At 35.5% G+C, this 13,931-nt stretch overlaps 1 protein-coding gene and 1 non-coding gene across 51 annotated transcripts in view; one reads left to right on the forward strand and one right to left on the reverse strand.

The window, feature by feature from the left end:
- SLMAP (sarcolemma associated protein) overlaps nt 1-13,931 on the reverse strand; it is a 157,103-nt gene that overhangs the window by 49,322 nt on the left and 93,850 nt on the right. For 14 of the 50 annotated variants that reach the window (XM_069560606.1, XM_069560577.1, XM_069560579.1 and 11 more), the window contains exons 7-13: nt 6,786-6,881; nt 6,449-6,520; nt 5,080-5,220; nt 3,995-4,132; nt 2,870-3,038; nt 2,730-2,780; nt 2,189-2,239 (exon numbers count right to left, since the gene is read on the reverse strand). In XM_069560606.1, coding sequence (XP_069416707.1) covers nt 2,189-2,239; nt 2,730-2,780; nt 2,870-3,038; nt 3,995-4,132; nt 5,080-5,220; nt 6,449-6,520; nt 6,786-6,881 — 718 coding nt within the window. The remainder of the gene's footprint in view (nt 1-2,188; nt 2,240-2,729; nt 2,781-2,869; nt 3,039-3,994; nt 4,133-5,079; nt 5,221-6,448; nt 6,521-6,785; nt 6,882-13,931) is intronic. The other 36 variants (XM_069560615.1, XM_069560617.1, XM_069560596.1 and 33 more) reach the window with 3 other exon arrangements.
- LOC138424935 (U6 spliceosomal RNA) lies at nt 7,463-7,569 on the forward strand. Its single transcript, XR_011251030.1, has one exon. It is a non-coding gene; the product is annotated as a U6 spliceosomal RNA (small nuclear RNA).

Raw genomic sequence — 13,931 nt, forward strand, 5'->3', positions numbered from 1 at the left:
ATGAGTTTACTGGAGAAGTATTATTAATCTTAACTTCTCCAGACATGTTTGAAATATTCTCTTACAACTAAACTTGGTTCTCCCTCTGCTGCTTAAAGAGTAATTTTGGTTACAATTATATCTAATACCATATTATAACTACAGACTTTGACAATATTTGAATACTTGATAATCAGTCTCTTATTATATCATAAATGATTCAGAATAGACTCATCTTATCCATAATCTACTCTGTAACTAAATATGAAGCTTCTGTGCTTATCCAGATACTTACTACTCAGGGCTTCCCTGGTGGTGCAGAGGTTAAAGCGTCTGCCTGCAATGTGGGAAGCTGGGTTTGATCCCTGGGTCGGGAAGATCCCCTGGAGAAGGAAATAGCAACCCACTCCAATATTCTCGCCTGGAGAATCCCACGGACAGAGGAGCTTGGTGGGCTACAGTCAACAGGTCGCAAAGAGTCGGACACGACTGAGCGACTTCACTTTCACTTTTCTTTAAAGATATTCTATTAGTCACTCACACACTACTCAATTAAGCACTAACATCTGCAAGGGAAAAATAATCATAGCCAGGAGTACCCTAAGGTATCCAAAATATTAATATTTTATTCAGTTTTAAATCAAGGAGTTGTCTACAGCTTTTCTCATTTAAATAAACTAGAACTGGCAAAAAATTGTTAAGCCATAATTTTACAACCCTAAATAGCATAATGATGGTTCAGTGTACATAAAAAGATTATTAACTAAAGAAATAGAATGCTCCCAGCTTGAATTAACACTAGCTTTATCAACAAATACATGTTCTAGTCAAAAGGGTGATGGATTTGAATGAGAAGTGTATATGCCAGAAAGAGAAAAAAGAGCAAAATAACAACAACAGAAAATATAAATTCATTTAAGAATGAGAAGCTTTTAGAACATGAAGATAAAGTCTTTTTACATATGTTTACTAAATATACTTTAATAATAATGGTGCATGAACATAAACTACACCTTTAAAAAGTCTCAAATTGAAACTCAAACTGAAATTTTATAGTGTCAATGTTATTTCACAAAGCATATATAAAATAGTCACATAATAATGATTGATGAAACTTTTTTGAATTTCAAGACTTATTATACATGGAATATTAGCTCTTGATCTTGTACCTCACATATACATGGTTACCTGAGCCTATTATTCCACTTCCTGATTAAAAACAAACCAACCAAACCAAAACAAACCAAAAAAGCACTTCCTAACTTTATCAGAGTTTAGATGCCGCCCAAGAATTATAAAGTTATCCCCTGATACATGGAAAAACTATTTAGTATGAAGTTTCGGGTACTGACCTTGGCATCTTCTATATATAAACACTGAGTTGAGAGGCACATATATTTGTAAACACAGAAAATAATTTTATGCATTTTGTACTCTAAGGATCTAATGCAGAATCTGGCATATAGCTGGTGCTCAGTTAATGTTGGATGAATGGGGAGGGAGGACAAATCTTCATGACTGCAGGAATATAGAAACCATTGAGTAGAAAACTCATGTTGCAGTAGGAAAACCAACAGTGGTTATACATTTGTGGCAAGAGATAACCCAAGCTATCCAGAAAGAAGGATCAGATATCAAGAACAAAAAAATAATTTTTCAGATGGCATACATGACTGACTCCCTTTTCTCTGATTGATAAAACAGACAGATAAAGAGAGCAGTTTCGATGACACATCCAAACACTCACTGGACATTTTTTTTTCTTTCTATTTTTGTTTCTTTTTTGGACTCTTAAGTAAACTCTTGGCCAGGAAGGGGGCAGGGCACAAATATTAAAAAACAGGGGCCAATTATCCCCAGAAAGCAGTACTTGATGGAAGAAAATGGTGGTATCGTCTTTGAAAATATAGTAGAGGGCAGGGGAAGCTATACTAGGTTATATAAACCAACACTAAAGTTGAACATTATTAAAATCTTACTATTTCAATAACTGAAATTTCCATATAACAAGGGACATCTAATCATAGCTCACAGAATTAAGAAATAGAAAATAAAAGGAAGCTTGACTTTTAAAAGATGGGATTTAACAGTCTATGAACAGCATGCTTTTCACGCCAAACACTTAAAATCTAAAATCCCTGACTTCTCTATCCTGCTTAAATAGTAAAAGGATATCATAAAAGAAAAATATTTAAGTTTTTTACACTACCTTTTTCTGTGCTCCCATTTATTTTAGGTAAGAAGTCATCAACTTGTATCCCTAGGATTAAGACAGTGTATCATTGCCTGATCAAAAAAAGTATTACTTTAAAACTGGTCTCAAGTGTAACCATGGCATTTTGTATTCCTACTGACATTAAGACTGACTGAACAGTTTAAATTTATTTTTACAAGAAGGGTTCAACTTGCCATTTTCTATCATCTTAGCGAAAAGCCTAGAACTGCTTAGTAACCTTTCGATAAACCTCAAAAGAAAAAGGATTCTGCTGTTCATGTGTTTTTCTTATTTAAATATCTCTAAGCAGACCATCTCAGATGTATAAATTTCATTCATTTCAAAGACTACACAATGGTGCCCACTGGTGGCAATCAAGCATATTTTTAAAGGAAATTTTCTGAAAGAGGGTAGATACTTTACACCTAATATGTAAAACATCCCTCTTAAAGAAAGCAAGTACACAATGTGAGATAGTAAACAAAAATTTAATGATAAAAATTCAGCTTTAAGTAAGAAATCTGGTGACACCTACCTAAGCTGCTGCATTCTTTAAGAGTTTTCTCTTGAAGATGTTCTAACCGTACTGTAAATAAAAGTCCAAGAAAAAGATATTTCACAGATAAAAAGAAAGAAAAAATTAAATCAGATCAATTTCTGGATTAGCTAACTTACCTTGTAAAGCTGTTAGCCTTTCATTGGTAAAGTCATTATCAGCTTGCAAAGCTTCTATTTTTGCTTGGAGCTCCTGTTCTTTTTCTTCCATTTCATCTATCTTATGTTGTAATTCTTTTTTCTCAGCTTGTCCCTTCTGTTGGATTTCTTCTTGTTTTCCCTCTGCTATCTGTTGAAAATGAAAAAAAAAAAATCCAGCTATTTAATAAAATCTGACCTTGTTTTAAGATGTCTAAAACAGGACTCCTTTTATTCATGTAAATGATGTCAAAAGTGATATGCACTGTGTCATCCCTCTGTATCAACTGAGAGAGAAAAACTTGTAGCAAGCAAACAAACACAATACATACATAGATTATAAGGGTCAAAATGAAAACCTCATTTTTCAAGATAGAAATATAGTTTTCCCTGAAATTACTATTGTTTCAATTAGCTTTTAAGTTCTACAGTGTAGCTTATTCTGAAATTTTAAACAAAATTACTTTTAGCTAAAGGAATCAAGCACTTTTTTAAATGACTTCTTTTTAACAAGTCTAATAGTTAAAGCTATATAGGTTAACCATTCACACGAATGGGAGGTATGTTCTGGTCTTCTATTAACAAATGGGTATCTTCTGGCCACTCAATCTATGGTGTGAATTACATAAAGACGGGTCTTCACAAACTCAGTTCTAACATTTTACATGACCAAGACGGCGTTACGTGTGATCTGGTCTGTCCTTATCCTAAATATCCTATAGCTACAGGGAGCTGCAGTCCACGCATAGGCTATGGCCTCCTGGAAGGAATCACGCGAAAGTTCTCTCTAGGTTTGCTCCAGCACTAACTGAATTTGGGACACCTTAAAGAAAAGCAGGCCCTAGTTTTCCAAAAGTCTGAGTATCTTGGGTTTTGGTGATTCTTATCTATTTAATATATTTTTAAACTCATTATTTACTTTCATCCAAAGGAAATATGTCAACTTTTACAAAGTTTTAATTATCACTGGTAATGGGATTTGGGTTAAACGGCAACTGATTTATACTATAAATTCATCAACAACTATTCAGCAATATCTAAATTCTTAAGCTATCCAGCATGTTAGGGATGATTAATTTCTATATTTCCAGTTTGAGAAATACATACCTTTAATTTATCAGATAAATCTTTAATCTCATTAACTGCACCATTATATTTATTGGCTAATTCTCTTAATTCTTCCTGAGTCCGTTCATTCATTTCTTTCAGATGGGTACATTCATCTTCAGTATTACTAAGACTTCGCTGTAATTCAAGTTTACAGATAATTAATTTAGAATAAATGCACATTCTAAATTCAATTTATACAAACTATAATTCTATGGACTGTTCTAAATCAGAATCTACTCTTGACTTTATATAAGGTTGAACTAAGTAACAGAAGAATTTCAATCTACCTCAGGTACATGCTAAAACAGAAAATACAAAGGACTTGGAAAAACGAAACGTGGAAGGAGAGGCTGATCCTTCATATAATCATACTTTTTAAAGGTCACAGGGTATGAGTTTTGGTCTTGAAAATATTTTAAGCCTATCACTTCTTAAAAGCACATTTAATAATGTGCACACACAATCAACAAAATTAGAGGACAATTAGCATTCTTCTTTCTTTGCACATCATACTAATGATCTGACCATGAATCAGTCACTTTGAGACTGGGCTTCCTTGGTGGCTCAGACGGTAAAGTATCTGCCTGTGATGCGGGAGACCCAGGTTTGATCCTGGGGTTGGGAAGATCCCCTGGAGAAGCAAACAGTAACCCTCTCCAGGCACAATTCTCCTCTCTGCAGGAGGGGGAAGGTAAGAATAGTGGTGGAGCTCTCTGCCTTAAGACTGACTATCCTCAATCGGAAGAAAAACAAAATTATATGAAAGGAGATCAATTCCCTGGCACATATCATGGTCCATTGTGTGGAGGTTGAAATCTAACCAAAGTGGAAATAGTAAAATTCCCTGGTTAGGCTTTTATTTCCTTAATCATTGACTAGGGACCATAAGTATCAGAGCTCATGTGGCTATGCTAAGAACTCCTAAAATGAAAATAGCATACTGTTCCTTCCCACCAGATAAGACAGGAAAAACTTCCTAGCTACATACTAATACCCAAGTTTGAAATGTCTTGAAATGCTAGCACTTTTAGGCTAAAACTGTAAAATCATAGTCTTGGTTAGTGTCTGTTAAGTTGAAATACCTCAACTTCCGACAGTTTTCTAACCACATCAATTTTCTCCTGAAGAACCCGCCTCAGGGACTCTTTGGCTGTAGTCTCATAGTTGTGTTTATCCTCCTGTAACGCTATAAGTTCCTTCCGTAAACTATCTTCTGTTTGATTCTAGGATTAAAAATATTTATAGTTATTTTTTTAAAGCATTTACCATTTGAAAAAAATAACACATTGTGATGTTCTCTGAGTTCTATATTAAGGTACCTCCAAACAGAAATTATGTCAACTCTGTATTAACTGAAGCTGTATATAAAAGTTGCATTAGTAAATTATGCTCTCACAAGCATATTAGCTCATACTTTCAAGAGAAAAAAGTCAAAGCTCACTGAAAATTTCTCCAAGTATACAAAATGAATGAACTATTCTATTAATACTTGCCATATTCTCTGAAAGCCACAATATTTACACTTATGGGCAAAAATAATCTCTTAACTTCTAAAGGGTGTCAAGCATTTTAACACAATAACTAAGCCAAAAGGAATAAGAGTACCCTGAGGAAAAAGCTGATCCCAAGTCTAAGGGAAGAGATGTACAAGATGAGTCTGGACTACCTTGTCTGATATGATAGCAGGAAGCTATTATCCAAGTCTGATAGGGTACTACCAGAAGAACTCAGGTGCCAACCTGAAGAAGTTCCCTGAATAAGGCCTCCCAAAGATGGGAGAACTAGGAATCAATAAGAAAAACAAAACAGGTTTAACCCATGCTATGTATTTAAATCTTATATGCAGGAAAAAAATACTTAATTGGTCATTCTTTGGTAGATGAAAAGGAGCCAAAACATCATTTTGAAATCCAGTAAATAAAGAGAGAAAAATCACTCATCCTTTTCTTCCTAAAGAAAATGTTCTTTAGGAAAATAAAATGGCTTATGAGAGAAGTTTCTCTTTATAGAAGTAATGCCTCTAGTAAATGAAGGAAAGATAGAATTACAAAGAATGAATATAGGAAAGGATAATCAAAGATCACTAATATCTCACTACCACTCTGGTATTCTGGCCTGGAGAATTCCATGGACTGTATAAATTTATGGTGTAGAGGAGGAGCAAGAAGGTTTAAGTATCATTCCAGACTGAGGGAAATTGTACAGGGTGAAAGACCCAGTTTTTCCAACAAATATCAACTATGATGGAAAAAAGAGAATTCTATATGGGTATTCACTATATACAGTTTTTTCTACTTACATGTATGTGTGAAATTTCATGTAATGGTAAAAGATTTTTAAAATGGTGAAAATGTATAGATGTTTTTGAATGTATTCAAAATAACAATCAAACAAATGAAGCTACATAAAAACCAATGCATTTTTCTTTAGGTACTTGAGATGGATACTTACTTTGGAGCACGCTTGCAATTGGTTTCCCATAACCTCTAACCGTGATAAGAGTCTATCTTCATCTATTAAAGCCTGTTAAAGAAAAATGAAATATAAATAAAATCCCAGAGTAGTTATAAAATAACATATATCAAAAAGCTTGCTACTGCCAAAAAAAAGACCTAAAAATCACAAAGTTGACCAACATTCACTTAAAAATGCTAAATTTTCAATATTTGTTCATTAAGAAATAACTATGCCTTTGTCTGCTACATAATTTTAGTTTCAGTTTAATAACCATCTAAGGGATACTGAGCTGTGCTTAAACGCTTTATGAGTATAAAGGCAACTGGAATACCTGCCAACTGGTATCTGAAGCCTCTTGGGTAATGGCTAGCAGCCTCTGAAGCGTGGCTAACTTCTGTTCCAACATCTGTTCCCGATGTAAGGCCTCCTAATATTATAAATCACAAAAGAAATTCTAATAACCTCAGCACAATTCCTTTGACAAATAATCAATTATTAGCACATTCTGAAAACATTCTTGTTTCACATCCTACAGTGTATCTTGCTTTCAAACCTGATAAATCTACTTAGTATAATATATTTAGCCCACATCATTTTAACCCAGATGGTGCAGTGGTAAAGAATCCACCTGACAAGGCAGAAGCTGCAGGAAACACGGATTCAATCCCTGGGTCAGGAAGATCCTCTGGAGAAGGAAATGGCAACCCATTCCAGTATCCTTGCCTGGAAAATCCCATGGTTAGAGGAGCCTGGCAGGCTAGAGTCCATGGAGTTGCAAAGAATAGGACACAACTGAGTGCGCACAGGCACATACGCGCGCGCGTGCACGCGCGCACACACACACACACACACACACAGAGATCATTTTAGCCTATTTGTTGAGCTGTACTGTAAGTAGAGCTGTTAGGGGTGCTCTCGCTGCAACTTCCTCTGTAACAGGAAACAGGTCATCTGTTTTTGCTTCTTTAATTGTAATTCACAAGAATGAGTTTAAAAGAACAAAACCTAGTGCTTCCTTCGGCAGCACATATACTAAAATTGGAACGATACAGAGAAGATTAGCATGGCCCCTGTGCAAGGATGACACGCAAATTCGTGAAGTGTTCCATATTTTTAAGAAAGACCATGAGAAAATACTTGAGGAGATAATAGTTGAAACCTTCCCTAAAATGGGGAAGGAAATAATCACCCAAGTCCAAGAAACCCAGAGAGTACCAAACAGGATAAATCCAAGGCGAAACACCCCAAGACACATATTAATCAAATTAACAAAGATCAAACAGAAAGAACAAATATTAAAAGCAGCAAGGGAAAAACAAATAACACACAAGGGGATTCTCATAGGGATAACAGCTGATCTTTCAGCAGAAACTCTTCAGGCCAGGAGGGAATGGCAAGACATACTTAAAGTGATGAAAGAAAATAACCTACAGCCCAGATTACTGTACCCAGCAAGGATCTCATGCAAATGTGAAGGAGAAATCAAAAGCTTTACAGACAAGCAAAAGCTGAGAGAATTCAGTACCACCAAACCAGCTCTCCAATAAATGCTTAAGGATATTCTCTAGACAGGAAACACAAAAAGGGTGTATAAACTCAAACCCAAAACAATAAAGTAAATGGCAACGGGATCATACTTATCAATAATTACCTTAAACGTAAATGGGCTGAATGCCCCAACCAAAAGACAAAGACTGGCTGAATGGATACAAAAACAAGACCCCTATATATGTTGTCTACAAGAGACCCACCTCAAAACAAGGGACACATACAGACTGAAAGTGAAGGGCTGGAAAAAGATATTCCATACAAATAGAGACCAAAAGAAAGCAGGAGTAGCAATACTCATATCAGATAAAATAGACTTTAAAACAAAGGCTGTGAAAAGAGACAAAGAAGGACACTACATAATGATCAAAAGATCAATCCAAGAAGATATAACAATTATAAATATATATGCACCCAACATAGGAGCACCGCAATATGTAACACAAATGCTAACAAGTATGAAAGGGGAAATTAACAATAACACAATAATAGTGGGAGACTTTAAATACCCCACTCACACCTATGGACAGATCAACTAAACAGAAAATTAACAAAGAAACACAAACTTTAAATGATACAACAGACCAGTTAGACCTAATTGATATCTATAAGGCATTTCACCCCCAAACAATGAATTTCACCTTTTTCTCAAGTGCTCACAGAAACTTCTCCAGGATAGATCACATCCTGGGTATGGCTAGATTTATGAATCTAGCCTTGATAAATTCAAAAAAATTGAAATCATTCCAAGCATCTTTTCTGACCATAATGCAGTAAGATTAGATCTCAATTACAGGAGAAAAACTATTAAAAGTTCCAACATATGGAGGCTGAACAACACGCTTCTGAATAACCAACAAATCACAGAATAAATAAAAAAAGAAATCAAAATATGCATAGAAACAAATGAAAATGAAAACACAACAACCCAAAACCTGTGGGACACTGTAAAAGCAGCGCTAAGGGGAAAGTTCATAGCAATACAGGCATACCTCAAGAAACAAGAAAAAAGTCAAATAAATAACCTAACTCTACACCTAAAGCAACTAGAAAAGGAAGAAATGGAGAACCCCAGGGTTAGTAGAAGGAAAGAAATCTTAAAAATCAGGGCAGAAATAAATGCAAAAGAAACAAAAGAGACCATAGCAAAAATCAACAAAGCGAAAAGGTAGTTCTTTGAAAGGATAAATAAAATTGACAAACCATTAGCCAGACTCATCAAGAAACAGAGAGAAAAATCAAATCAATAAAATTAGAAATAAAAATGGAGAGATCACAACAGACAACACAGAAATACAAAGGATCATAAGAGACTACTATCAGCAATTATATGCCAATAAAATGGACAACGTGGAAGAAATGGACAAATTCTTAGAAAACTACAACTTTCCAAAACTGAACCAGGAAGAAATAGAAAATCTTAACAGACCCATCACAAGCACGGAAATTGAAATTGTAATCAGAAATCTTCCAGCAAACAAAAGCCCAGGTCCAGATGGCTTCACAGCTGAATTCTACCAAAAATTTAGAGAAGAGCTAACATCTATCCTCCTCAAACTCTTCCAGAAAATTGCAGAGGAAGGTAAACTTTCGGACTCATTCTATGAGGCCACCATCACCCTAATACCAAAACCTGACACAGATGCCACAAAAAAAGAAAACTACAGGCCAATATCACTGATGAACATAGATGCAAAAATCCTTAACAAAATTCTAGCAATCAGAATCCAATAATACATAAAAAGATCATACACCATGACCAAGTGGGCTTTATCCCAGGGATGCAAGGATTCTTCAATATCCGCAAATCAATCAATGTAATTTACCACATTAATAAATTGAAAAATAAAAGACATATGATTATCTCAATAGATGCAGAGAAAGCCTTTGACAAAATTCAACATCCATTTATGATTAAAAACTCTCCAGAAAGCAGGAATAGAAGGAACATACCTCAACATAATAAAAGCTATATACGACAAACCCACAGCAAACATTATCCTCAATGGTGAAAAACTGAAAGCATTTCCCCTAAAGTCAGGAACAAGGCAAGGGTGCCCACCTCACCACTACTATTCAACATAGTTCTGGAAGTTTTGGCCACAGCAATCAGAGCAGAAAAAGAAATAAAAGGAATCCAAATTGGAAAAGAAGTAAAACTCTCACTGTTTGCAGATGACATGATCCTCTACATAGAAAACCCTAAAGACTCCACTAGAAAATTACTGGAGCTAATCAATGAATATAGTAAAGCTGCAGGATATAAAATCAACACACAGAAATCCCTGCATTCCTATACATTAATAATGAGAAAGTTGAAAAAGAAATGGAGAAGGCAATGGCACCCCACTCCAGTACTCTTGCCTGGAAAATCCCACAGATGGAGGAGTCTGGTAGGCTGCCATCCATGGAGTCACTAAGAGTCAGACACGACTGAGTGACTTCACTTTCACTTTTCACTTTCATGCATTGGAGAAGGAAATGGCAACCCACTCCAGTGTTCTTGCCTGGAGGATCCCAGGGACGGGGGAGCCTGGTGGGCTGCCATCTATGGGGTCGCACAGAGTCGGACACGACTGAAGTGACTTAGCAGCAGCAGAAAAAGAAATTAAGGAAACAATTCCATTCACCATTGCAACGAAAAGAATAAAATACTTAGGAATATATCTACCTAAAGAAACTAAAGACCTATATATAGAAAACTATAAAACACTGGTGAAAGAAATCAAAGAAGAAATCAAACTAATAGATGGAGAAATATACCATGTTCATGGATCAGAAGAATCAATATAGTGAAAATGAGTATACCACCCAAAGCAATCTACAGATTCAATACAATTCCTATCAAGCTACCAGTGGTATTTTTCACAGAGCTAAAACAAATAATTTCACAATCTGTATGGAAATACAAAAAACCTTGAATAGCCAAAGCAATCTTGAGAAAGAAGAATGGAACTGGAGGAATCAACCTGCCTGACTTCAGGCTCTACTACAAAGCCACAGTCATCAAGACAGTATGGTACGGGCACAAAGACAGAAATAAAGATCAATGGAACAAAATAGAAAGCCCAGAGATAAATCCACACACCTATGGACACCTTATTTTCGACAAAGGAGGCAAGAATATACAATGGAGTAAAGACAATCTCTTTAACAAGAGGTGCTGGGAAAACTGGTCAACCACATGTAAAAGAATGAAACTAGAATACTTTCTAACACCATACACCAAAATAAACTCAAAATGGATTAAAGATCTAAATGTAAGACCAGAAACTATAGAACTCTTGGAGGAGAACATAGGTAAAACACTCTCAGACATAAATCACAGCAGGATCCTCTATGACCCACCCCCCAGAATACTGGAAATAAAAGCAAAAATAAACAAATGGGATCTAATTAAAATTAAACGCTTCTGCACAACAAAGGAAACTATAAGCAAGGTGAAAAGACAGCCTTCAGAATGGAAGAAAATAATAGCAAATGAAGCAACTGACAAACAACTAATCTCAAAAAAACACAAGCAACTCCTGCAGCTCAATACCAGAAAAATAAATGACCCAATCAAAAAATGGGTCAAAGAACTAAACAGGCATCTCTCCAAAGAAGACATACAGATGGCTAATAAACACATGAAAAGATGCTCAACATCACTCATTATCAGAGAAATGCAAATCAAAATCACAATGAAGTACCATTTCACACCAGTCAGAATGGTTGCGATCCAAAAGTCTACAAGCAATAAATGCTGGAGAGGGTGTAGAGAAAAGGGAACCCTCCTACACTATTGTATAGCCACTATGGAGAACAGTATGGAGATTCCTTAAAAAACTGCAAATAGAACTGCCTTATTAGCCAGCAATCCCACTGCTGGGCATACACCCCGAGGAAACCAGAACTGAAAGAGACACGTGTACCTCAATGTTCATCACAGCACTATTTATAATAGCCAGGACATGGAAACAACCTAGATGTCCATCAGCAGATGAACGGATAAGAAAGCTGTGGTACATATACACAATGGAGTATTACTCAGCCATTAAAAAGAATATATTTGAATCAGTTCTAATGAGGTGGATGAAACTGGAGCTGATTATACAGACTGAAGTAAGCCAGAAAGAAAAACACCAATACACTATACTAACACATATATATGGAATCTAGAAAGATGGTAACGATAACCCTGTATGCGAGACAGCAAAAGAGACACAGATGTATAGAACAGCCTTTTGGACTCTGTGGGAGAGGGAAAGGTTGGGATGATTTGGGAGAATGGCATTGAAACATGTATAATATCAGATAAGAAACGAATTGCCAGTCTAGGTTCGATGCAGAATACAGGATGTTTGAGGCTGGTGCACTGGGATGACCCAGAGAGATGGTATGGGGAAGGGGGTTCAGGACTGGGAACACGTGTACACCCATGGCGGATTCATGCTGATATATGGCAAAACCAATACAGTATTGTAAAGCAAAATACGTTAAAAAAAAAAAAAAGAGGCAGATTAAAAAAAAAAGAACAAAACCTAGAATAGAAAAATCCAACAAATGATATAAGTCTGCATTCTATAAATATATACTTTTTTTTAAGTGTGTGTGTGTGTGTGTCTGACACATATATAGAGAGAGAACAGCAAAAATACTTCATAATGGCTTAGCCACATGAGTATGACATCTAAAAAAGAAGTATCTTTTCATTTTTCCTTTAAAAAAATTTATATGTTATATATACTTAAAAAGACAGACTATTTTATCCTCACAGTCTACTCCACTTTCAGGTGTTCTAAATCTCTCTGTGACCATACAACACTTAGCCACAGATGAACATGTCAAACATAAGTACGAGGCCAAGTGTTAATTCCATGTAATTGGGAGTCAATGAGTTAAATAACTATTTGGTAGCTCCAAAGGAATATTGTTCCAGAGAAAGACACTGGCAAGCAAAGCCTTATCTCTAGGTCACTTGTTAACATTTGATAGCTGTTAAGGTCTCCTTTACTGCAAGTCAAGGTGAAAATGCTCACACAGCATTCAGTTGAGGTTCTGGCAAAACTTTAAATTTCACTTTCTTCTATTCCTGTCATTATCCAAAGAAGAAGAATTACTAAGACCTCGGAGCTACGTCAACTGAGAAGTGTATACTTCAAACATAGCACTTGAGGTTTAAAGCATGCATTTATTGCTCTCCATATCCTTGATAAATAACGATTAGGGAAAATCTGGTCTAATCAGAGTTAAAGGAACTGCTTTTTAATATCTCTGAAAGTACAGATGAAGGAATCTAATAAAAGTCATACCACCTCAGAATCCACATTAAAATACAGCTTACACTTAAAAGTGACTAGGTGCCAAGTTTATTTTAAGCTTCTAAAACATGCCTAATAACCAGGAAATTGCACTAATGATACAAAAAGTTTTACTTAAAAACAAAAACAAAAACCCAGCAAACAACCACTACTTCCACTAGATGGTGTAATTTAACCTTTTTCACTCAATTCCATTTAGCGTTTCATAACTCCATGAACCACATCCTAACAGATATCTAACACTTCCAGGAATGGTTGATTAGTTCTGAGACATGAAATGTATCCATTTCAGTTTTTATTCAAAAGGTTTAACTTATTCAACTTATATTAGAACTTCAGCAATTTCAAGAGATGTATACAGAAAAGACAAGCCAGTATAATTTTCTCTCAAAGAATTAGAAAAAGAACAGTGAAAGATTATGCCACTATGAATATTCAAAGAACTGATAAGAAGGTAGAAATGAGAGCTAGAATGAGAGCATTAGATTCACAGTTGACAATGACTAGTAACTACAGTACATAGCCCTGGGAAATCCCATAGAAGCCCCATATTCCTCATATGAAAAATGAAAGGTTAGAACAGATTGATCTCAAAGTTTCTCCTACCTCAAGACATAGAGAATAAA

The sequence above is a fragment of the Ovis canadensis genome, chromosome 19 (genome assembly GCF_042477335.2).
Source record: "Ovis canadensis isolate MfBH-ARS-UI-01 breed Bighorn chromosome 19, ARS-UI_OviCan_v2, whole genome shotgun sequence".
NCBI lineage: Eukaryota > Metazoa > Chordata > Mammalia > Artiodactyla > Bovidae > Ovis > Ovis canadensis.